The sequence below is a fragment of the Babylonia areolata genome, chromosome 11 (assembly GCF_041734735.1).
Source record: "Babylonia areolata isolate BAREFJ2019XMU chromosome 11, ASM4173473v1, whole genome shotgun sequence".
NCBI lineage: Eukaryota > Metazoa > Mollusca > Gastropoda > Neogastropoda > Buccinidae > Babylonia > Babylonia areolata.
This window is the reverse complement of record NC_134886.1, coordinates 44,705,145-44,731,353: the sequence shown is the minus strand read 5'-3', so window position 1 is coordinate 44,731,353 and position 26,209 is coordinate 44,705,145. Positions and strand designations below refer to the sequence as shown.

Genomic DNA, 26,209 nt, shown 5'->3' with positions numbered 1-26,209 from the left:
TACACCACACTACTGTGTATTCTTTTTGTTCAGTTTTACTGTAAAGTGAGATCAGGAATATGGATAGAAGTGTGTGTGTGTGTGTGTGTGTGTGTGTGTGTGTGTGTGTGTGTGTGTGTGTGTATGTGTATGTTTGTGTGTGTGTGTGTGTGTGTGTGTATGTTTGTGTGTGTGTGTGTGTGTGTGTGTGTGTGTGTGTGTGTGTGTGTGTGTGTGTGTGTGTGTGTCTGTCCTGGGTGACATAACACCACACCACATCAAGGTTCATTCTTTTTCTTCAGTTTCACTGTAAGTGGAAAAAAAAGGAATATGGATAGAACTGTGTGTGTGTGTGTGTGTGTGTGTGTGTGTGTGTGTGTGTGTGTGTGAGAGAGAGAGAGAGAGAGAGAGAGAGAGAGTGAATGAAATGAACAAAGATGTTTTAATGAACTTTGGCCATGGACCACAATTCAAAACCAGGGGACTGGGGGTGGGCATGGGAAGGGGTATTATAACACTTGAATAGATCACACAATATCATAATGTTCATGGACTTGACATCAATTCTACTTAATTAGGTTTGAGTATATGATTTCTCCTTTTGATTGCATGGAAAATAAATTCTGATACATGGCAATTGAGAGAGAGAGAGACAGAGAGAGAGAGACACAGAGAGACAGACAGAGAGAGACAGAGAGAGCCCTGGGGCAGGATGGGTGGGTATTACAGAGACCACAACACACCACGGTCTATTCTTCTTGTTTAGTTTTACAGTAAAGTGTAATGAGAGAAGAAAAAAAAGGGAAATATGGACAGAAATCAAAAACACCACATGACAAAACAAAATCTTAGGTCTCACCCTCTCCAGTGATGCAACCTTCAACGAACCACGACCCAAAACATAACAACTTTACCTTAAGGTTTTCACCAGTAGGTCATTAAACTCCACTTCAGATGTGGAGTGGCGGCCTAGTGGTAGCGCATCTGTCTTGGAAGACAGGGAACTGGAAGCATAAGGGTTCGAAACCCACACTAGCCAATATTTTCTTCCTCTCCTCTAGACCTTGATTGGTGGTTTGGATGCTAGTCATTCGGATGAGACGATAACCTGAGTGTGTAGCATGCACTTAGCACACGTGAAAGAACCCATGGGAGCAAAAAAGTCGCCCTTGGCAAAATTGTGTAGAAAAATCCGCTTTCTCAGGATAACAAATACTCTCACATGCAGAAGAAAACAAACGATGGTGCTACACACTCTAGCGACGTGCTCTCCCTGTGGGCAGCAGCCTCAGTTTCACACAAAGAAATCTGTTGTGACAAAATGTAATTAAATTCAGCCCATTACAAGACAATACTTCCAGCTAACAAAGCAAAAGTCCATACCAGGAAAAAGAAAAAAAAGAAACCGTCGGCGCCGCACTGAAGCAACACATTCTTCTTGGGGGAGAACAGCCCAGATTTCAAACACGGAAATCTGTTGTGAAAATATATAACACAACAAAACACTTCAAGCTAAGTAAAGAAAACCCCCCAAAAATGGATACCTGAATGTCCTTTGTGGCAGAGAACATCTCATTCAGACATTGGAACGTCTTCTCCGTGAGGTAGAGGCTGCCAGCCCAAGCTTTGGCCTGGGGGAACTCCGGGATGTCTTTCAGCTGTCGCAGAATCTGGGCCTTGGCACCATAGCGGGTGACCCCATACACAGTTGTCATCACTGTCTGCTTGATCACCTGCGTGCAGAAGATCAGATACGTACGTCAAAAATCATGTGATCCATGTTAGCGTTTAGTGGGTTACAGAAACAAAGAACATAGCCAGCATGCACACCCTCCAAAACAGAGTATGGCTGACTAAATGGCAGGGTAAAAATAGTCATACACGTAAAAGCCCTCTCACACATGCAAGTGAACATGGCAGTTGCAGCCCGCAAATGCAGACGAAGAAGAAAATGAAGATCATATCCATGATGTAACAGTGGAAGAAAATGAAGATCATATCCATGATGTAACAGTGGAAGAAAATGAAGATCATATCCATGATGTAACAGTGGAAGAAAATGAAGATCATATCCATGATGATGATGTAACAGTGGAAGAAAATGAAGATCATATCCATGATGTAACAGTCTGTCACAGGATCATGTGGACACGAAATGTGAACATCATATTCCTCACCTCACAATAATCCCTTGCTTCCCTTCATGGGTTTCTGTATTGGATGATTATAATAATAATAATAATAATAATAATAATAAAACAATAATAACAATAATAGACATTTATATAGCCCATTCCAGAAACACTGCTCAAAGCGTTTTACATTTTGTCCCCAACCCCCACCTCCTCCCTCTCCCTCCATATACCTCCCTGGCTCCCACATGCGCACACACAAACATGTGACAGAATATGCATGCCCAACTGAACATTGAAAACCACCCACACACCCATGACGCCCTCTAGAAAACACATCCCTGCAACATGCCCTCGCCTACGCGCACACACACACACACACACACACACACACACACGCACACACATGAATGCACGGACACTCACAAGCATAGAAATGGCCAAACAGATTCCCAACAACAAAACATGCATCCAGAACCAGACCACACCAACACCGGAAAATTACTGTTGTTGGAAAAGATGTGTTTTCCGAAGGAGGCTTTAAAGAATACAGCGAGACAGAATGTCACAACTTTTCTGGCAGTTGGTTCCACAAACGAGCAGGGGATGGGGAGTGGGTGTGTGGGGGGGAGGAGGGGATGGGGAGTGGGTGTGTGGGGAGCAGGTGGGATGGGGAGTGGGTGTGTGGGGGGAGGAGGGGATGGGGAGTGGGTGTGTGGGGGGGAGGAGGGGATGGGAAGTGGGTGTGTGGGGAGGAGGGGATGGGGAGTGGGTGTGTGGGGGGGAGGAGGGGGGAAGGGGAGTGGGTGTGTGGGGGGGAGGAGGGGATGGGGAGTGGGTGTGTGGGGGGGAGGAGGGGATGGGGAGTGGGTGTGTGGGGGGGAGGAGGGGATGGGGAGTGGGTGTGTGGGGAGGAGGGGATGGGGAGTGGGTGTGTGGGGGGGAGGAGGGGGGAAGGGGAGTGGGTGTGTGGGGGGGAGGAGGGGATGAGGAGTGGGTGTGTGGGGGGGAGGAGGGGATGGGGAGTGGGTGTGTGGGGGGGAGCAGGGGATGGGGAGTGGGTGTGTGGGGGGGAGGAGGGGATGGGGAGTGGGTGTGTGGGGGGGAGGAGGGGGGAAGGGGAGTGGGTGTGTGGGGGGGAGCAGGGGATGGGGAGTGGGTGTGTGGGGGGGAGGAGGGGATGGGGAGTGGGTGTGTGGGGGGCAGGAGGGGGGAAGGAGAGGCTGAAAAGAGAAAAGATCTCTGACCCTGTTGCTGCTTTTTCTTCTTCTTCAAATGAAAACATGATGTGGGAGGCTGTGCTTTGAGACCTGTTTCAGGGCACGTGCTAGGGACTTTCTCTTGTGTTGGTGAACAGAGATCAATCACGCCTGAACTGACAAGAGCTTTGTAAACCATCAGGCATGCCACAAATTAGAAACACACTGCAGTACTGAATACTGCGCTGCCAGCCTGATTTCTGTTTGGTGTTACATGGAGGCTTTTTTTCTCTTTTTTTTCTTCTTTTTTTTTTAACAATTCAAAAGCTTTCTTCTACTTCTTACTGAGCTGCCAGTATAAATAATTGCAAATATTGTTTGTTTTTTCTCTCTTTATGCATGGCATGCTCAAGGCCAAAAGGCATTGTCAAAACTTCAATAGAATAATAATTTGTTTCACACACACACACACACACACACAAGCAAGCAAACAAACAAAAACAATGCAGCCTGTCACTATGAAGACGACACTGACCTTCCTGCGTACAAAGCCTTCCAGTTGTTGTGCGATCTCCACACCTTCTGCTGCATCCTTCTGTCGTTCCCTCTCCACCTGAACACACACAGAGACACACACACACACACACACACACACATGCACATGTGCTTGCATACACACGCACACACATACACACACACCAACACTCACACAAACCACACATGCACACACATACACATGGATGCATACACGCACGCACACATACACACACACATAAATACTTTATTTCTCAACAACTACTCTCTTATTTACGATCTCCAAAGCAATTCCAACAGGCAAATCAAAAGAAAAAAACAACAACAAAAAAACAGAAAGACACTACAACTGATCTGTCAAGAAAGGATACTAGTTTCATTTTCAAGGTGTAAAGGCACACACACTGATCTGTCAAGAAAGGATACTAGTTTCATTTTCAGGGTGTAAAGGCACACACACTGATCTGTCAAGAAAGGATACTAGTTTCATTTTCAAGGTGTAAAGGCACACACACTGATCTGTCAAGAAAGGATACTAGTTTCATTTTCAAGGTGTAAAGGCACACACACTGATCTGTCAAGAAAGGATACTAGTTTCATTTTCAAGGTGTAAAGGCACACACACTGATCTGTCAAGAAAGGATACTAGTTTCATTTTCAAGGTGTAAAGGCACACACACTGATCTGTCAAGAAAGGATACTAGTTTCATTTTCAAGGTGTAAAGGCACACACACTGATCTGTCAAGAAAGGATACTAGTTTCATTTTCAAGGTGTAAAGGCACACACACTGATCTGTCAAGAAAGGGTACTAGTTTTATTTTCAAGGTGTAAAGGCACACACACTGATCTGTCAAGAAAGGGTACTAGTTTCATTTTCAAGGTGTAAAGGCACACACACTGATCTGTCAAGAAAGGATACTAGTTTTATTTTCAAGGTGTAAAGGCACACACACTGATCTGTCAAGAAAGGATACTAGTTTCATTTTCAAGGTGTAAAGGCACACACACTGATCTGTCAAGAAAGGATACTAGTTTCATTTTCAAGGTGTAAAGGCACACACACTGATCTGTCAAGAAAGGATACTAGTTTCATTTTCAAGGTGTAAAGGCACACACACTGATCTGTCAAGAAAGGATACTAGTTTCATTTTCAAGGTGTAAAGGCACGCACACTGATCTGTCAAGAAAGGATACTAGTTTCATTTTCAAGGTGTAAAGGCACACACACTGATCTGTCAAGAAAGGATACTAGTTTCATTTTCAAGGTGTAAAGGCACACACACTGATCTGTCAAGAAAGGGTACTAGTTTCATTTTCAAGGTGTAAAGGCACACACACTGATCTGTCAAGAAAGGATACTAGTTTCATTTTCAAGGTGTAAAGGCACACACACTGATCTGTCAAGAAAGGATACTAGTTTCATTTTCAAGGTGTAAAGGCACACACACTGATCTGTCAAGAAAGGAAACTAGTTTCATTTTCAAGGTGTAAAGGCACGCACACTGATCTGTCAAGAAAGGATACTAGTTTCATTTTCAAGGTGTAAAGGCACACACACTGATCTGTCAAGAAAGGATACTAGTTTCATTTTCAAGGTGTAAAGGCACACACACTGATCTGTCAAGAAAGGATACTAGTTTCATTTTCAAGGTGTAAAGGCACACACACTGATCTGTCAAGAAAGGATACTAGTTTCATTTTCAAGGTGTAAAGGCACACACACTGATCTGTCAAGAAAGGATACTAGTTTCATTTTCAAGGTGTAAAGGCACACACACTGATCTGTCAAGAAAGGATACTAGTTTCATTTTCAAGGTGTAAAGGCACACACACTGATCTGTCAAGAAAGGATACTAGTTTCATTTTCAAGGTGTAAAGGCACACACACTGATCTGTCAAGAAAGGGTACTAGTTTCATTTTCAAGGTGTAAAGGCACACACACTGATCTGTCAAGAAAGGATACTAGTTTCATTTTCAAGGTGTAAAGGCACACACACTGATCTGTCAAGAAAGGATACTAGTTTCATTTTCAAGGTGTAAAGGCACACACACTGATCTGTCAAGAAAGGATACTAGTTTCATTTTCAAGGTGTAAAGGCACACACACTGATCTGTCAAGAAAGGGTACTAGTTTCATTTTCAAGGTGTAAAGGCACACACACTGATCTGTCAAGAAAGGATACTAGTTTCATTTTCAAGGTGTAAAGGCACACACACTGATCTGTCAAGAAAGGATACTAGTTTCATTTTCAAGGTGTAAAGGCACACACACTGATCTGTCAAGAAAGGATACTAGTTTCATTTTCAAGGTGTAAAGGCACACACACTGATCTGTCAAAAAAGGAAACTAGTTTCATTTTCAAGGTGTAAAGGCACACACACTGATCTGTCAAGAAAGGATACTAGTTTCATTTTCAAGGTGTAAAGGCACACACACTGATCTGTCAAGAAAGGATACTAGTTTCATTTTCAAGGTGTAAAGGCACACACACTGATCTGTCAAGAAAGGATACTAGTTTCATTTTCAAGGTGTAAAGGCACACACACTGATCTGTCAAGAAAGGATACTAGTTTCATTTTCAAGGTGTAAAGGCACACACACTGATCTGTCAAGAAAGGATACTAGTTTCATTTTCAAGGTGTAAAGGCACACACACTGATCTGTCAAGAAAGGAAACTAGTTTCATTTTCAAGGTGTAAAGGCACGCACACTGATCTGTCAAGAAAGGATACTAGTTTCATTTTCAAGGTGTAAAGGCACACACACTGATCTGTCAAGAAAGGATACTAGTTTCATTTTCAAGGTGTAAAGGCACGCACACTGATCTGTCAAGAAAGGATACTAGTTTCATTTTCAAGGTGTAAAGGCACACACACTGATCTGTCAAGAAAGGATACTAGTTTCATTTTCAAGGTGTAAAGGCACGCACACTGATCCATGTATGCTGAACCACATCTGCTTTAAAAAAAAAAAGCAAAAAAAAGCAGATGCCTGACCTACGCATAAACGTAACACGCTGGTCAGACTTTGAGAGTCCACAAAAGAAATGTATGTTTCTAAGGCTGGCCAGTTGATCTGTAAGCTGCACATAAACTGAGAGCACCTATCACAAGATATTCCAACAGGAAAAAAAAACAACAAGACACACAGACATCACAACACGTTGTGTGATCTTACCACTTTGTGTACTTTGTGTACACATTTGTCAGACATCACAACACATTGTGTGATCTTACCACTTTGTGTACTTTGTGTACACATTTGTCAGACATCACAACACATTGTGTGATCTTACCACTTTGTGTACTTTGTGTACACATTTGTCAGACATCACAACACGTTGTGTGATCTTACCAGTTCACAGACATCACTGTACACATTTGTCAAGAAAGGTAAACACACAGACATCACAACACATTGTGTGATCTTACCACTTTGTGTACTTTGTGTACACATTTGTCAGACATCACAACACGTTGTGTGATCTTACCAGTTCACAGACATCACTGTACACATTTGTCAAGAAAGGTAAACACACAGACATCACAACATGTTGTGTGATCTTACCAGTTCACAGACATCACTGTACACATTTGTCAAGAAAGGTAAACACACAGACATCACAACACATTGTGTGATCTTACCAGTTCACAGACATCACTGTACACATTTGTCAAGAAAGGTAAACACACAGACATCACAACACATTGTGTGATCTTACCAGTTCATAGACATCACTGTACACATTTGTCAAGAAAGGTAAACACACAGACATCACAACACATTGTGTGATCTTACCACTTTGTGTACTTTGTGTACACATTTGTCAGACATCACAACACGTTGTGTGATCTTACCAGTTCACAGACATCACTGTACACATTTGTCAAGAAAGGTAAACACACAGACATCACAACACGTTGTGTGATCTTACCAGTTCACAGACATCACTGTACACATTTGTCAAGAAAGGTAAACACACAGACATCACAACACGTTGTGTGATCTTACCAGTTCACAGACATCACTGTACACATTTGTCAAGAAAGGTAAACACACAGACATCACAACACGTTGTGTGATCTTACCAGTTCACAGACATCACTGTACACATTTGTCAAGAAAGGTAAACACACAGACATCACAACATGTTGTGTGATCTTACCAGTTCACAGACATCACTGTACACATTTGTCAAGAAAGGCAAACACACAGACATCACAACACATTGTGTGATCTTACCAGTTCACAGACATCACTATACACATTTGTCAAGAAAGGTAAACACACAGACATCACAATCACAACACATTGTGTGATCTTACCACTTTGTGTACTTTGTGTACACATTTGTCAGACATCACAACACATTGTGTGATCTTACCAGTTCACAGACATCACTGTACACATCCTGGGGGCAGTCGTAGGGCCACAGGTTGACAGACTGAGCTCCAGCCAGGTCACGACCCAGAGCCGCGTAATGTTGAAGGCCGTTGCACGATCCGTCCTGCGACGTCAACAAGCGAGTAACTGAATGTTCCACATTACTTAGGGAATTTTTTCCCCTAAAGTTACATTTAATCAACAAGCAATTGAATGTTCCATGTTACTTAAAAGGATTTTTCCCCCTAAAGTTACGTTTAATCAACAAGCAACTGATTTCCACATTACTTAAAGGGATTTTTTCCCCTAAAGTTACGTTCAATCAACAATCACGTGAATGTTCCACATTACTGTAATGGGATTTTTCCCCTAAAATTACATTTGATCAACAAGCATGTAATACACACACACACACACACACACACACACACACATTACTTAAAGGGATTTTTCCCCCTTAAGTTTTGTTTAAAATACAAACTGCGACATACTAGTGCAGACACTGGTAGGGATCTGATTCCAATCCTATACAAACAACTGCCTTGCTCATATGGAGAAATCTATAAAAAAAAAAAAATTTTAAAGTGCAACTAGTTGTTTTTTTTCAAATTTACTATCAATCAATTCATCTGTTCTCTATTGTTGCATACGATCATCACAATATAACTTTCAGTTTACTGGACACCGTTGAGTGTTCAGATTATTCAAATATGAATTTTAAAAAAACACAAAAAAAGGCAAAGTAATTGAAATGAAACAACAAGAAAAAAAGACTAGGCCTAACAGAAACGAAACACACTCACCCACCTCAGCTCTTATACTCTGCCATACTGACAATCCCAACACACAAGACTTGAACTCAGACAGACAACACACAGCTCACACACTGTGCCATACTGACAATCCCAACACACAAGACTTGAACTCAGACAGACAACACACAGCTCACACACTGTGCCATACTGACAATCCCAACACACAAGACTTGAACTCAGACAGACAACACACAGCTCACACACTGTGCCATACTGACAATCCCAACACACAAGACTTGAACTCAGACAGACAACACACAGCTCACACACTGTGCCATACTGACAATCCCAACACACAAGACTTGAACTCAGACAGACAACACACAACCCCCCATCCTGTGTCCCACCTGGTGAATGGGCAGGTGGCACACATACTGCTCAGGGTCTGGGGAGCGGATGGCTTTGGCGATTTCCATGCAGCAGGCCAGCGTCTGCCAGGGTTCATCCGACTTCTTCCACCACATGTTTCCCTGCACAGCGCCAATCTCAGTTTCAGTTTCTCAAGGAGGTAGGTGTCACTGCGTTCTGACAAAGCCATGTATGCTCGGAGATGCCAACCCCTGTCAAGTGTTTGCAGGAACAATCAGGAAACTTGGAAGGCAAATTCTGAATTCGGAAGGAATACTCAGACTCCGAGCCACATCAGCAAACGTACATTTTATCTACAAGGCATACAAACACTTGTGCCTACCTGCAACACGGTGTAACTGCTATCGATTAAGCTGACTGGTCCACTCAATGCTGTTTCAATGTAAACACACACACAATTAGCTCAGCATCATACCATGAGACCAAGGTTAGTAATGACTGCACTGGCCATATGATCGATAAGTCTAGAGCATCTGGGTAATGTTACGACATTAAAACATGTGACCATGCTATCAAGACAAAAATGAACTCGTCAGAACAATTTTGACGTTGGCATAACATAGGAACAAACTGCTAGCGAGCGTGACAAAATACGGCGAAATCGTAACAATTGGCATCTCTGTATGCTACACCACACCTGCTGGGCTGGTGCCTGACCCGCGGCATAGCATGCTACACCACACCTGCTGGGCTGGTGCCTGACCCGCGGCATAGCATGCTACACCACACCTGCTGGGCTGGTGCCTGACCCGCGGCATAGCATGCTACACCACACCTGCTGGGCTGGTGCCTGACCCGCAGCATAGCATGCTACACCACACCTGCTGGGCTGGTGCCTGACCCGCGGCATAGCATGCTACACCACACCTGCTGGGCTGGTGCCTGACCCGCGGCATAGCATGCTACACCACACCTGCTGGGCTGGTGCCTGACCAGCGGCATAGCATGCTACACCACACCTGCTGGGCTGGTGCCTGACCCGCGGCATAGCATGCTACACCACACCTGCTGGGCTGGTGCCTGACCAGCGGCATAGCCCAGCATGCTGAGTCAGACCTTGAGTGTTCGCAAATATATTGTGTACCTATCAGAGTGGATTTCTGCTATAGAACTTTGCCAGGAGACAACACCTTCTTTGCCATGTGTTCTTTTATGTCAAAAACTGATCCAGCTCAACTTCAGCAAACTAAGCACTTGCTACATGATCAAAATCATATACACCCACAATTACACACATTTGCACATGCACACACATATGCACACACACACACACACACTCATATATGCATACACACTCACAGACACAGATGCACCCAACGCACACACACAGAGATACATGCGTACACACATACACTCATACATGCATGCACACTCACAGACACAGACACACCCAACACACACACATACACACCCTCACCCCCCCCCCACCCCCACACACACACCCCACCACCACCTCCACACACACATACACACCCTCACCCCCCCCCCCCCACCCCCACACACACACCCCACCACCACCTCCACACACACATAGACACATGCAAAAACTTACTGTGAGAGGGTTGTCTGCAGAATCCAAAATGTCATCCATCATCTGATTGGCATAGGCCAGTCTGTCTCTGTTAGGGCTCCTGCACATTCATGTTGACCACAGATTGTCGTTTAATACTGCATGATTCTCAATGGTAAACGTGGCTGACAAATGATACAAACTTCATTTTTTGTTATCAATGTTTAACTCATTCTACTCCAGGTAGGAGATAACTTGTACCATGATTACTTCCCCTATGGACCTGGTACGACACACAATGTTAATTTTGTTCATTCTTGCTTGGTACAGCTGGCATACTAAAATGAACTGCTAATGGATTCCAGAAGCATGAAAAAAAGCTTTAAATCAACAATTCTCCACCAATTATCACTGTTTGAGTGAAGCACCCTGTGTTTTCTGCAGTGGTGTCATGTAGTGCTGGTCCAGGGGAGGTGTAGCAGACATGAGTGAAGCACCCTGTGTTTTCTGCAGTGATGTCATGTAGTGCTGGTCCAGGGGAGATGTAGCAGACATGAGTGAAGCACCCTGTGTTTTCTGCAGTGGTGTCATGTAGTGCTGGTCCAGGGGAGGTGTAGCAGACATGAGTGAAGCACCCTGTGTTTTCTGCAGTGATGTCATGTAGTGCTGGTCCAGGGGAGATGTAGTAGACATGAGTGAAGCACCCTGTGTTTTCTGCAGTGATCTCCTGTAGGGCTGGTCCAGGGGAGGTGTAGCAGACATGAGTGAAGCACCCTGTGTTTTCTGCAGTGGTGTCATGTAGTGCTGGTCCAGGGGAGGTGTAGCAGACATGAGTGAAGCACCCTGTGTTTTCTGCAGTGGTCTCCTGTAGGGCTGGTCCAGGGGAGGTGTAGCAGACATGAGTGAAGCACCCTGTGTTTTCTGCAGTGATGTCATGTAGGGCTGGTCCAGGGGAGATGTAGCAGACATGAGTGAAGCACCCTGTGTTTTCTGCAGTGGTGTCATGTAGTGCTGGTCCAGGGGAGGTGTAGCAGGCCTGTAGCTGTGGGGTTGAATGAGTCTTTTTCTTCTTTTTTTTTCTGGTCACTGATTTTTGTTATATTTGATGTGATTAATGACAGTTTGAATCATTTCATGCTGAACCATTAAGGGTGCAAAAGTCATCAACTCAGACTAGCAGACAATAAATAAATAAAATAAAATAAATAAACTAACCAACAAACCAACTGGGTTCCCAGTCACACTGGAAACAGCCCTGCTCTAAACAGTAAGCCAATAAAACTTTCACGCAGATTAACGCATACAATGATAATTATAATTCAATTTATATAGCGCGTTTTTCCTGTAAAACACACTTGACTGTGCTGTGCAATGAAAAAGTTAACACTCAAAATATGCAGTTGAACTCTAAAATGACCACTTACATGCATAACCCTGCAAAGGCAAGCAAGCAAATGCTCAAACACAAATTCACATACATGTGGCTAAAGGTCCCATACCCTTTTAAAGCCTTCAGGTCAGCGAATTCATATCCATGGTGTCTAGGGCTTGGCATAGGAAGGCAAGGCCCAATCCTCCCCTTCCACATTTTCAAAAACTTCCCCAACTAAAAGCCAGGTACCCATTCACCAGGCAAGCGTTGGTGCCTTTACCAAGGACACAACACACTGCTGTCTCAGGGCACTGAACCCTGATCACCGGTGTTCACTGGTTCAGAAGCCCGACACACAACCCATTCTGCCACCGTGCCTCCAAATTTACGTACAAGAACAGACGATAAAAAGGCTTCAATTCTGTTCAATTCAGTTCAGTTGGTCAAGGAGGCTCAATGATCAGACAAATCCATATACCCTACACCACATCTGTTAAGTAAATGCATAACCCAAGCGGCATAACCAATATAAAAAGACCATACACAAAACGATGCTCATTAGACATTACACCTCTGCTAAGTAAATGTCTAACCAGCAGCGTAACCCAAATAAAAAGATCACACTGAAAACAATGCTCATCATACATTCCACATCTGCTGAGCTAATGCCTGACCCAAATAACAAGATCACATTCAAAACAATACTGATCATACACATAAAAAATCAGACCTTTTCTTGAATCCAGTGAGGTTGATGAGGTGGATCTTCATCCAGTCCAGACCCTGCGGCCCCAGAGGCTTTCCCTTGGCGAACATCAGGATGCTGCGAGTGATGTCACTTCCTGCACAGTTTCACTTTCACTTTCACTTTGTGAAGGAGGGGTCACTGCGTTCAGACAAATCCATATATATGCTACACCATGTCTGCTAGGCAGACGCCTGACTGCAGCATAACCCAATACATTTAATCAGGCCTTGAGTGCATGCATGTAGATTAGTGTACCTTTCATGGTGGATTTCTTCTAAGGAGTTTTGCCAGAGGACAACACTTCTATTGCCATGGGATCTTTTTCAGTGTGATAAGTGCATGGTGCACACGGGACCTCGGTTTATCATCCATTCAGAATGACTAGACGCTCAGTTTGATTTTCCAGTCAAAGTTGGGAGAAAGAACAAGAGCAGGAATCAAACCCAGACCCTCACAGACATTGTGCTGGCAGGTGAACATCTTAACCAATATGCTGTGGCAAAGGATAAACCAATACAATACAAAACAATACTTTTCTTCTTTTTTTTTCCAGCTTCAGGGCAACCCACATATAAGAGCGGTTAAAGTGATGTCAAAACCTGCTGAACAGAACTTTTGTTTAACTCTTCACTGGCTAAATACATGGCAGCTACACAGCTTTCAACATTTAATGATAACAAAAAGCCCATTTGGGGGGCTTTTCTTAATAGATTTGTTTTCTAGGAAAGCAGAAGAGTGGAATCAAGTGCCAAGCTTGACGAATTCTGCTGAATGTGGAAGGGTTAACAGGTCAGCACATAAAAGCCTGCAAGTGGTGAGTTTCAGCCCTTGACTGCTGCTGATGACTACACTTATCAGTAAAGGGCTGTCACCTCAATGAGATAAGACACAGTTTACGTACAGGTCAGGATGTCAGCCACCCTTCTGCATGCACTCAAGGCCTAACCAAGCACGTTGGGTTAGGCATCTGCCTGGCAGTCACTACTCTGTATCAAGGCCTAACCAAGTACGTTGGGTTAGGCATCTGCCTGGCAGTCACTACTCTGTATCTGAACTTCCTCCTCTGGGAACTGCACAACTTCTGTTCAACAAAAAATCAGTTACACCATTGCTGAGTAAACAAAAAAACAAAAACAAAAAAAAAAGAATTAAGTCTTTCAAACTCATGCACCCCAAATGAATACACCACACATGAATTTCTCTTGTTGAGATAATAAAGCACTCTGTGTTCTGTATGCCAAGCTGATCTCATTTCACCAAGATTCAGCAGTCAAGGGGTTAAATCTTTGCAGCCTTTCAGCCATGGTCTTCCATGAACTCAAAAGCCATACTGCTGGCCTTTTAGTTCATCTTCCATGACACGTAAGGCTTCCAAACATGTGTGGAACTTCATCCAGTCTTCCTGAAACCTTGATTGCATACATTTTTCACTTTCCAGGCCATACAAACATTTATATATATATATGCTTTCATGTGTGCCTCTGTGTGTGTGTGTGTGTGTGTGTGTGTGTGTGTGTGTGTGTATTCATGTGTAAGTGTGTGTGTCAGTGTCTGTCTGTGTCTGTCTGTGCTAGTGTGACCGTTTGAATGGAGAGGAGAGAGAATAAAAAAAGAGTAAGCAGAAGAGACAGCGTGCTTGGCAAGAACATGACAGCAGATGATGTAACAAGTCCACATGAAAGCAGCTGACCCAGATGGTTGAAGTGGGGAGGGCAGGGGTAGGTGCGTCCACGGAAATCCAGGTTGTGAGGGAACCAGAACACCTCGTCACGGAACTGCACACACACACACACATACAACACACACAGTGAGTACTATCTGGTCACACTGAAACACTGATATGGGTACTAATGGGTAATTATATAGTGCATATCCTTGGTCACAGACCAAGTTCTATAAGCTTAACAATTACAGAGTCATTTGCACAACAGGCTTCCCACCTGGGAAGAGCCGACTGATGGCTGCCTTTAGGTACTCATCATTTGTTTCCTGTGTCAGTAAGTCAGGCTTCAGTCACACACACACACACACACACACACACACACCATGCGCTACTTCTAAAAAGTTAACAATCGTTTCAGTTTCTATTTCAGTTTCTCAAAGAGGTGTCACTATGTTCCGACAATTCCATGGATGCTCAAATTCAATGTCAACAGCTTCAATTTTTTTTTTTTTTTTTTTTTTAAGCAAATGAGTCATTCCATTATTCATCTGTTCATTCAATCCTTTGTTTCTTTGTAAACTCAACATTACAAAATGTATCTCAACACTCTGCTCGAATAAGATATTGACATAAGCTTACAGTTGGACCAACAGCACAGTGAGAGCTGTATGAGCGATGGTTTTTCCCACAGCAATGGGAATTCACTTACAGCTTAGCTTTTTGTGAAGGGTTGTGACTCTCAAACTAGAAGGTGAGACTGCACTGGTTCTTAGCGCTGCAGCCTTGGGGGCAAGTTGGCCTTTGGGGACCATCCCCAACGCCAACTGTCCTAAAGCCCTGTTGGCCAAGAAAGTGGAGATGTAACTTGGGCAAGACACATTCCACTATAATCAAAATTCTAGCTCAGATAGTCTGAAAAACAGATGCCTCCTCTGCTGTTCTGATGGTCATACTCGGACACAACTGACTATCATACACCATAAACTGTACTTCACAGCGATGACACATCCAGACCATATCACTTGGGCAGTTGGCTCACCTTGTTGGCGATGGACAGTTGTACAGCTCCTGACACCACAAACTGTACTTCACAGCGATGACACATCCAGACCATATCACTTGGGCAGTTGGCTCACCTAGTTAGTGATGGACAGTTGTACAGCTCCTGACACCACAAACTGTACTTCACAGCGATGACACATCCAGACCATATCACTTGGGCAGTTGGCTCACCTTGTTGGTGATGGACAGTTGTACAGCTCCTGACACCATAAACTGTACTCACCTTGTTGGCGATGGACAGTCTGTACAGCTCCTAACACCACAAACTGTACTCACCTTGTTAGTGATGGACAGTTGTACAGCTCCTGACACCACAAACTGTACTCACCTTGTTAGCGATGGACAGTTTGTACAGCTCCTGACACCATAAACTGTACTCACCTTGTTGGCGATGGACAGTTTGTACAGCTCCTGACACCATAAACTGTACTCACCTTGTTGGCGATGGACAGTCTGTACAGCTCCTAACACCACAGACTGTACTCACCTTGTTAGTGATGGACAGTTTGTACAGCTCCTAACACCACAAACTGTACTCACCTTGTTAGTGATGGACAGTTGTACAGCTCCTGACACCACAAACTGTACTCACCTTGTTAGCGATGGACAGTTTGTACAGCTCCTGACACCATAAACTGTACTCACCTTGTTGGCGATGGACAGTTTGTACAGCTCCTGACACCACAAACTGTACTCACCTTGTTAGCGATGGACAGTTTGTACAGCTCCTGACACCACAGACTGTACTCACCTTGTTAGCGATGGACAGTTTGTACAGCTCCTAACACCACAAACTGTACTCACCTTGTTAGCGATGGACAGTCTGTACAGCTCCTAACACCACAGACTGTACTCACCTTGTTGGCGATGGACAGTCTGTACAGCTCCTGACACCACAGACTGTACTCACCTTGTTAGCGATGGACAGTTTGTACAGCTCCTGACACCATAAACTGTACTCACCTTGTTAGTGATGGACAGTTTGTACAGCTCCTGACACCATAAACTGTACTCACCTTGTTAGTGATGGACAGTTTGTACAGCTCCAAACACCACAAACTGTACTCACCTTGTTAGCGATGGACAGTCTGTACAGCTCCTAACACCACAGACTGTACTCACCTTGTTGGCGATGGACAGTTTGTACAGCTCCTGACACCACAGACTGTACTCACCTTGTTGGCGATGGACAGTCTGTACAGCTCCTAACACCACAGACTGTACTCACCTTGTTGGCGATGGACAGTTTGTACAGCTCCTGACACCACAGACTGTACTCACCTTGTTGGCGATGGACAGTTTGTACAGCTCCTGACACCACAGACTGTACTCACCTTGTTGGCGATGGACAGTTTGTACAGCTCCTGACACCACAGACTGTACTCACCTTGTTGGCGATGGACAGTTTGTACAGCTCCTGATACCATAAACTGTACTCACCTTGTTGGCGATGGACAGTTTGTACAGCTCCTGACACCACAGACTGTACATCTCAGCTTTCTGAGCCCGCAGTTTCTGTCGCTGCCGATGTGCCGCAGATTTCTCTTGTGCCGTCATCTCCCTGTGAGGATCAACAACCAGGTCTGGCTTCATCCACACTGCACACTCTCAACTGTACACGTTCACATTAAATACATCAAATAAATATGTACACAAATAAATTCTGACATTATATATATATATATATATATATATATATATATATATATATATATATATATATATATTGAGAGAGAGATCTCTGTGAGGATCAACAACCAGATCTGGCTTCATCTACAATGCACACTCTCAACTGAACATGTTCACATTAAATACATAAATAAATAAATAAACAAATAAATTCTGACATATATATATATATATATATATATATATATATATATATATATATATATATATGTATATATATATATATATATATATATATATATTGAGAGAGAGAGATCTCTGTGAGGATCAAGAACCAGGTCTGCCTTCATCTACAGTGTACTCTCTCAAATGAACACATTCACATTACATAACTATAAATAAATTATGACTGACAGATAAATAGATAGACAGACAGACAGATAAATCAACAAATGAATGATTGAATAAATAAATAAATAAATAGATTGATAGATTGACAGAGATAGATAGATAAATGAACAAATGAATGAATAAATAAATGAATAAATAAATAGATCAATAAAATGAATTGCTGCATATTAGAAACCCATGCATCATTATCATGATGCAAAGTTAAACTGTGCTATGCTACACCATACTATGCTGTTCTGTGCTAAGCTGTGCTGAGTTGTGTTTTGTACTGTGCTAAGCAATGCTGTACTATGCTGTGCTCAGCTATGCAAAGCTAATCTTAGCTATGCTGAACTATGCTGAGCTAAACTATGCTGAGCTGAGTATGAGCTATGGTGTGCCATACTGGACAATGCTATGCTGTGTTTTGCTCTGCTGTGCTGTGCTATGCTTGTGCTGTGCTGTCCTAAACTCAAATGAACTACACAGTGCTGTCCAGTATCTGCACAGTACTGCAGTCATTTGTTGAACTGTAATCGCATCCACTCATCTCAATACTATCTGCCAGTTTAGTAAAGATGCAATCTGATGTGGAATGATCTAACTTCAGGTGCCACGGCAGAATAGGTCAAGTGTTTAAGATTTCTGGACCAGCGGTCACCAGTGATTGGAGTTCGAGGCCCCATTTCTGGCATGGTGTTGTGTTCTTGTGAAGGGAACTTTGTTCCAACTTTCCCTCCCCCTTCCCATTTTCCTCACCCCCACCCAGGTGTATGAACAGGTACTTGACACCTGTTGGGGAAGAGTAAAGTGGTGGAAGGAGAGGATTTTGGGCCTGCCTTCCTGACTGTGTCGAGCGCTAGACTGAGCTGTGGAGTGATGGCCAAAGAGGCAAAGCATCCGCCTAGAAAGCGAGAGAATCTGAACGCACTGGTTCGAGTCATGGCACAGTTGTCAGTATTTTCTCCCCCCTCCACTTGAACGTGAGTGGTAGTCTGAACTCTAGTCATTTGGAGGAGACGATAAACCGAGGTCCTGTGTGCAGCATGTACCTAGTGCACGTAGAAGAACCCATGGCTACAAAAGGGTTGTCCCTGGCAAAATTCTGTAGAAAAATCCACTTTGATAGGAAAACAAAAACAAAAAAACGCATGCAGGAAAAAATACAAAAAAATGGGTGGTGGTCTCAGTGTAGCGATACACTCTCCCTGGTGAGAGCAGCCCGAATTTCACACAGAGAAATCTGTTGTGACATAAAATCAGTAATACATTACAATAGACATAGTGGATGTGAAGTAACTGTGCACACCGACGGCTGTATAAGGCTGTGGGCACCTTTATTTTACCCATCCAACCGAAGGGAGTTTACATCCTCAGCAGACTTTCCTTCCATACTGATGGGGGGAAACGCAGGAAATACACGCAATCAACCATGGTTTTTGTTGTTGTTTTTGGGGGTTTTTTTTTGGTGGACACAGCCAGAAACACCGTGGAGGTTTGTTCCCTTTGCTTGCAGTTTTATGCGAATGTAGGAACACGGCAACCGTTATATTGAAACAAAGTTAATACCAGAGCATTGCTAAGTCACACAAAGGGCTGAATGAGTTAATCTTTATCTAACATTGTCGCAATTTATTGAAACACCAGAGATAATCTGTCACACCCACCTGGGAAGGGGGGGGCGGGGGGGGGGTCAGGGGGAGCTAGGGGGAGGGGGGGTATGGGGGACTTACTGTGTGATGGGGGATGGTGAGGGGCACTGGGAGGCAGGAGGGGGGATGTCCAGGGAGGAGTCACCGTTGTTGTTGAAGATGTCAATGATGATGTCCAGCACCTGCAACAGCAGCAGGTGTGATAATAACGACGATGATGATGATAAGAAAAAGAAGACAACGAATACAATAATAATAAATAATGATGATGATGATGATATAGAATGCATACGCATATGACATGACATGCACATACCAACCCAAAACACACATACACACACAAACATATACCCACCCAACACACACCCACACCAACACCCATACACGCATATGCACGCGTGCACTACACAGACACACACCTACCCAACACACACACACACACACACACACACCACATGACCACCCAACACACACGTACACACAAAAAAACATATACCCACTCATGACACACACACCCACACCACACACATCATTATAATAGTAATGCTACTGCTACTACTACTACTACTACTACTACTACTAATAATAATAATAATAATAAAAGGACATTTGGTACACCCAATGACACAAAAGCCCTGGGTGTTTACAATGAAAAATACAGTGACGTATACATACTAAAAACACACGAATACACCCGCACACACAAATACTCCCACTCACAAACCCACACCCACTCCAGGCTAGGTATAAGTTAAAAAAAAAAAATCAACTTGACTATAACATTAATATGGAAACATACACACACACACTCACACCCCACCACACAACACCCCTCCCAACCCACACCCATCACCCACACACAGACCAACAGGCTTATTGATGACCCTGGCACAGGCGCTGAGGGCGGTGAGTCTCTCTCTCTCTCACTCTCTCTCTCTCACACACACACACACACAACACCCCTCCCCACCCCACCCCCTACACACAAACAAACAACACACACACACACACACAACACCCCTCCCCACCCCACCCCCTACACACAAACAAACAACACACACACACACACACACAACACCCCTCCCCACCCCACCCCCTACACACAAACAAACACACACACACACACACACACACACACACACACACAGACTGACGGGTTTATTGATGACCCAGGCACAGGCGCTGAGGGCGTTGAGTCTCTCTCTCTCTCACTCTCTCTCTCTCTCTCCCACACACACACACACAACACCCCTCCCCACCCCACCCCCTACACACAAACAAACACACACACACACACACACACACACACACACAGGCTGACGGGTTTATTGATGACCCTGGCACAGGCGCTGAGGGCGTTGAGTCTCTCTCTCACTCTCTCTCTCTCACACACACACACACAACATCCCTCCCCACCCCATACACACAAACAAACAAACAAACACACACACACACACACACACACAGACTGACTGGTTTATTGATGACCCAGGCACAGGCGCTGAGGGCGTTGATCGCGTCCAGCACAGTGCTGAGCTGTGTGTTGGCCGTCTGCTCCAGCTTCTCCCTCTGGGCCTGGGCCTGCATGGGGATCCGCACCAACCGCACTGCACACGCACACACACATATTTACACACCAAACCATGATTTTTTTGCAGTACACCACAGAGTCTGCCATACAGTCCACCACAAAGTCTGCTATACTGTTGATCTTATAGCCCACCATACAGTCCACCACATATATTCAACCAAATAGTGCACGACACATTCTGTCATATAGTCACACAGTCCACCACAGTCCATCACAAGGTCCATCACGCAGTTCGTAACAGTCCCACACAATTCATCACAGTCCACCAGTCCGCCATGTAGTACACTAAAAAGCCCATCACAGTCCAACATGAAGTCCACCACACAATCCATCACAGTCCACCACACAGTCCATCACAGTCCGCCATGTAGTCCACCACACAGTCCACCACAGTCCACAATGTAGTCCACCACAGTCCACCATGTAGTCCACCACACAGTCCACCAGTCCACAATGTAGTCCACCACAGTCCACCATGTAGTCCACCACACAGTCCACCACAGTCCACAATGTAGTCCAACACAGTCCACAATGTAGTCCACCACAGTCCACAATGTAGTCCACCACAGTCCACCATGTAGGCCACCACACAATCCATCACAGTCCACCACACAGTCCACCACAGTCCACAGTGTAGTCCACCACAGTCCACAATGCAGTCCACCACAGTCCACCATGTAGTCCACCACACAATCCATCACAGTCCACCATGTAGTCCACCACACAGTCCACTACTCAGTCCATCACAGTCCACCATGTAGTCCACCACACAGTCCATCACAGTCCACCATGTAGTCCACCACACAATCCATCACAGTCCACCATGTAGTCCACCACACAATCCATCACAGTCCACCATGTAGTCCACCACACAATCCATCACAGTCCACCATGTAGTCCACCACACAATCCATCACAGTCCACCATGTAGTCCACCACACAATCCATCACAGTCCACCATGTAGGCCACAACACAAAATTTCAAAAAATCATAAAAAAATACAATAATTGAAGAATCAACACAATCTCACATTAAATAAAGATAATGTCATTGTGTATCAAGTCCACATAACAAAAAAATGTTTACATGCACCACATGGACCACAAACCCTATTCCTTTGAAACATTGTTTGGTGGCCATTTTGATTTGTTTCCATAGCAACGGGTATTCACAGAAATCTAAGATAACTTTTTCTGTGATCCACAAGTGATGACATACCTAGTAGACAAAAGAAAAAAAAAAAAGATACTGTTGGAGAGAAAAAAAAAGTCGTTATTTGACTGTAGTGTCTGGCCTTAAGAAACAATTCAGAGACAAAAGGTGCCACACCAAAAAGAGCAAGGCCTACCTGCACTGAGGAGGTAGCCGCCCAGTGTGCGGGAGACCCAGGGCAGAGGGGGCACCAGCATGGGCAGGAAGCTGGAGTTGAAGCTCAGCTCGTTCAGCTCCGACCCCTGGTACACCTTCATCACCATGGGGTGCGGCTGACACAGCAACACAGACACACAGTCACACACACACACAGCAACACAGACACACAGTCACACACACACACACACACACATATATATATAAGACTGAATGCTTTCAAGACAAAGTTTAGCAAAAAAACATTTCTTGTATATGCAGTAAACAGATCACACGAAATCATACTGGGTTTCAGTGTCAAATGATTGTCAGGTCACTTCCAAAGTCATGTATAAAGTTAGAAAAATTTCATAGCAAAATATCAACAACACAATGTCCAACCATTTACTGTTGACTGAAATTGCTGAATCCTTGTTACATAGTCCAACAGGATTGTTTCTATGATGCAACCTACTGATATTTGTTTCTTTGTTTTTTTTATTATTGATTTTAATGATGTTAATTGCTGTTCCACAGACATTTACAGATTGTTGATTCCATTGTTTTAGTTTATTTATCAACACCAAACTGAAAACTATTTCTGCAAAATTATTTACCTTCACAGATGAAATGTCACATAAGAAATTAAAAATTACCTTGATTTCTTCCACAACTTGGTACGAATAGCTTCTGTAAATGGTGTAGAAAGCCGGAACCATGTTCCTAAACAACAGATCGAAAGACATGTGATACCTGCAGAACTAACATGTTTTCACACACACACACACACACACACACACACACACACATGAACAAACACACACATACAAACAAATATACATGTATTTTCATCTAAAAATCAAATGAAAGAACATCAAACTGAAGAACATATTCGTATACATGCACTCACACACACTCTCTCTCTCTCTCTCTCACACACACACAGACACACACTCTCTCTCTCTCTCTCTCGGGAGGAGTTTTAGTGTTAATAAAAAATACTTTGAAACAATTTGTGAAAGAAATTTCTTTAAACTGTGTGAATACTGTAGCGATCAAATAGAAGAGTTTTCAATGTTGATAAAGATGTTCTTTTTGTTGCAGCTGACATAGTACCCGAAGGAGGTCCACTGTACAACGAAACAGAATTAAACGATGGAGTACTGATTTTGGAAGAGTGTTTGCTGCAGGCTGTGCAAGATAAAGATGTGTATATTATTGTTTGTGGAAACTTGAATGCACGTACAGGTTGTGAGCAGTCTAAAAGTGAAGATATGGGTATCAATGTTTTTGATCTGGATTGGGAAAATGTGAAGAAAGATTCACGTTGTTCAAAGGATGTTACTATAAATAATTTTGGGAAATCCCTGTTGGACTTTTGCTTATTGTTTGAACTTGTAATTTTGAATGGTTTTTGTAATGGGGATTGAGACGGTGATTTTACATTTGTTTCTCCCCAAGGATGTAGTGTCATTGATTATTTTCTTGTGTCTGACGGTTTATTAGATAATATTGGTGACAGTTTATTTTCATGGCATCTGCCAGTTGAATTGTCCTTCATAAATGGATTAAGTACTGAAAAAGAATCTGATTCAGTTCAAAAAGGAGAAGAAAGGATAGTGTGGTCTAAGGAGAATGTGCATGTATATAAGGATGAGTTGGACAGTTGTCAGTTTAAGGAGTGTTTACAGAATGCTTCTGACATGTTAAATGTTGATGTTAATGCCTGTGTCAAATTGTTTTCATGTGCATTGTATGGAGCAGCTGCATGTATGATTCAAACAGTTGGCAGAGGACAGAAGAAATGTAATGATTGTTTTTACGAGTGTAAGAGGAAGAAAAGACTTGTCAGAGGCCTTCTTAAAAGTTTCCAGAGATGTAAAACTGAAGAAAATAAAAGAGAATGCAAAGAAACATTTGTAAAGGTAAGGAAGGAATATGTCTATCTGAAGAGAAGAAAGAAACGTGAATCTGAGGAGCTAAGGTTACAGAAATTAAAATCATCAATCAAAGATTCAAATCTGTTTTGGGCAACAGTAAGATCTGTAAATAGAAAGGCATTTGTTTATAATAATATTAGTGCACAGCAATGGTATGACCATTTCTCTAGTGTATTTGAAGGTAATGCTAACACTGAAACAGAAGATGAGGTAGTAGAGGAGGCTGGGGTTTTTGAACCTTGTTTTAATGACCCAATTAGCAGGCAAGAAGTAACTGATAGCATAAACAATTTAAAACCAAGTAAAAGTGCAGGCCCAGATAAAATATTGAGTGAAATGTTAAAGCAGGCAAATACAGATGTTGTTGATTTTCTGTGTTCTTATTTAACAAATGTTTTAATGATGGAATCTTTCCTATAGATCGGACAAAATCAATTATAATACCTATTCACAAAAAGGGAGACCCGAATATTCCAGATAATTACCGTGGAGTTGCACTTACAAGTATCATTAGTAAAGTCTACACTTACATTTTAAATAGAAGATTGACTAAATGGGCTAAACGAGAAGAAAAGATTATTGAAGAGCAAGCTGGATTTCGATCAGGTTACAGCACCACTGACCACATTTTCACATTGTATGCAATTGTGCAAACATATTTATTAAAAAATACAAAATTGTATGTTGCTTTTGTAGATTTTCAGAAGGCCTTCGACTCTGTGAATCGAAATAGTTTATGGAATGCGTTACGTAAAACGTGTTGATGGTAAGCTTTATATGGCACTGCGTGGTGTGTATGATTCAGTTTTAGCATATGTGCGTGAGAAGGGTGTATATTCAGATGTATTTGATTGCCCACGTGGCATAAAACAAGGATGCCTGTTGAGCCCTATGATGTTTTCGTTCTTTATTAATGAACTGGCAGGAGAGATAACGAAAAAAGGAAGACATGGGATTCAAATGATCCCTGGGGCTGTTGAACTGTTTCTCATGTTATCTGCAGATGATGTAATTCTTTTGTCTGACACGGCCATAGGACTTCAAAATCAGCTGAACATATTAAAGCAAGAAGCAGATAGATTATTTTTAAAAGTTAATTTTGAGAAAACAAATGTAGTTGTGTTTAGAAAAGGTGGTTACCTATCTAGATATGAAAGATGGCACTATGGAACTGATGAAGTGAAGGTAACTAATGCTTGTAAATATCTCGGTATGATTTTTACAACTAAGCCAAGTTTGACAAGGACAGTAGCAGAGATCTGTAGAAAGGGGAAGAAGGGGGTTATAGAAATCTTAAGGTGTTTACGTAAATCAGGCTCGATAGATTCATATATATTTTGGAAACTTTTTGATACTCAAATAGAACCAATGATAACATACGGCGCCAAAATTTGGGGACTTTCTGATATCAAAGATTTAGAAAAAGTACATACAATAGCTATTAAACGTTTTTTAAATGTTCCATTACAAGCTTCAAATACTGTATTATATGGAGAAAGTGGTAGATACCCATTATATATTAAATCATGTGTGAAATGTATAAAATATTGGTTAAAATTAATAAGGCTACCCACATTGAGATTATGTAAGCAGGCGTATGAGATGTTAGTAAATGAGCATGAGAGAGGGAAGGAAAACTGGGTATATCTTGTAAAGAAGACATTAACTGTAAATGGATTTGAGATTGTGTGGATGTGTCAGGGAGTTGGATGTGTAGAAGGATTTGTTTCAGAATTCAAAGATAGACTAATTGCTTCATATAAACAGAATTGGCACTGTAAAATGGAAAGCACTGAGAAATATAGATGGTTTTATAGTTTTAAAAGTATATTTCAAACAGAAAAATATATCACAGTCATGACAAACAAGTGGCACCGAACAAGTCTCGC

At 42.9% G+C, this 26,209-nt stretch overlaps 1 protein-coding gene across 1 annotated transcript in view; it reads right to left on the bottom strand.

Annotated features, from left to right (window-relative positions):
- Positions 1–26,209, bottom strand: part of LOC143287262 (DNA-directed RNA polymerase, mitochondrial-like) — a 73,258-nt gene that overhangs the window by 24,373 nt on the left and 22,676 nt on the right. Inside the window, exons 16-27 of the mRNA XM_076595209.1 lie at positions 23,037–23,103; positions 22,382–22,517; positions 20,915–21,048; positions 19,523–19,623; positions 17,211–17,331; positions 14,736–14,820; positions 13,028–13,139; positions 10,968–11,046; positions 9,394–9,516; positions 8,233–8,355; positions 3,846–3,923; positions 1,524–1,712 (exon numbers count right to left, since the gene is read on the bottom strand). Of these exons, the coding sequence (XP_076451324.1) occupies positions 1,524–1,712; positions 3,846–3,923; positions 8,233–8,355; positions 9,394–9,516; positions 10,968–11,046; positions 13,028–13,139; positions 14,736–14,820; positions 17,211–17,331; positions 19,523–19,623; positions 20,915–21,048; positions 22,382–22,517; positions 23,037–23,103 (1,348 nt within the window). The remainder of the gene's footprint in view (positions 1–1,523; positions 1,713–3,845; positions 3,924–8,232; positions 8,356–9,393; positions 9,517–10,967; positions 11,047–13,027; positions 13,140–14,735; positions 14,821–17,210; positions 17,332–19,522; positions 19,624–20,914; positions 21,049–22,381; positions 22,518–23,036; positions 23,104–26,209) is intronic.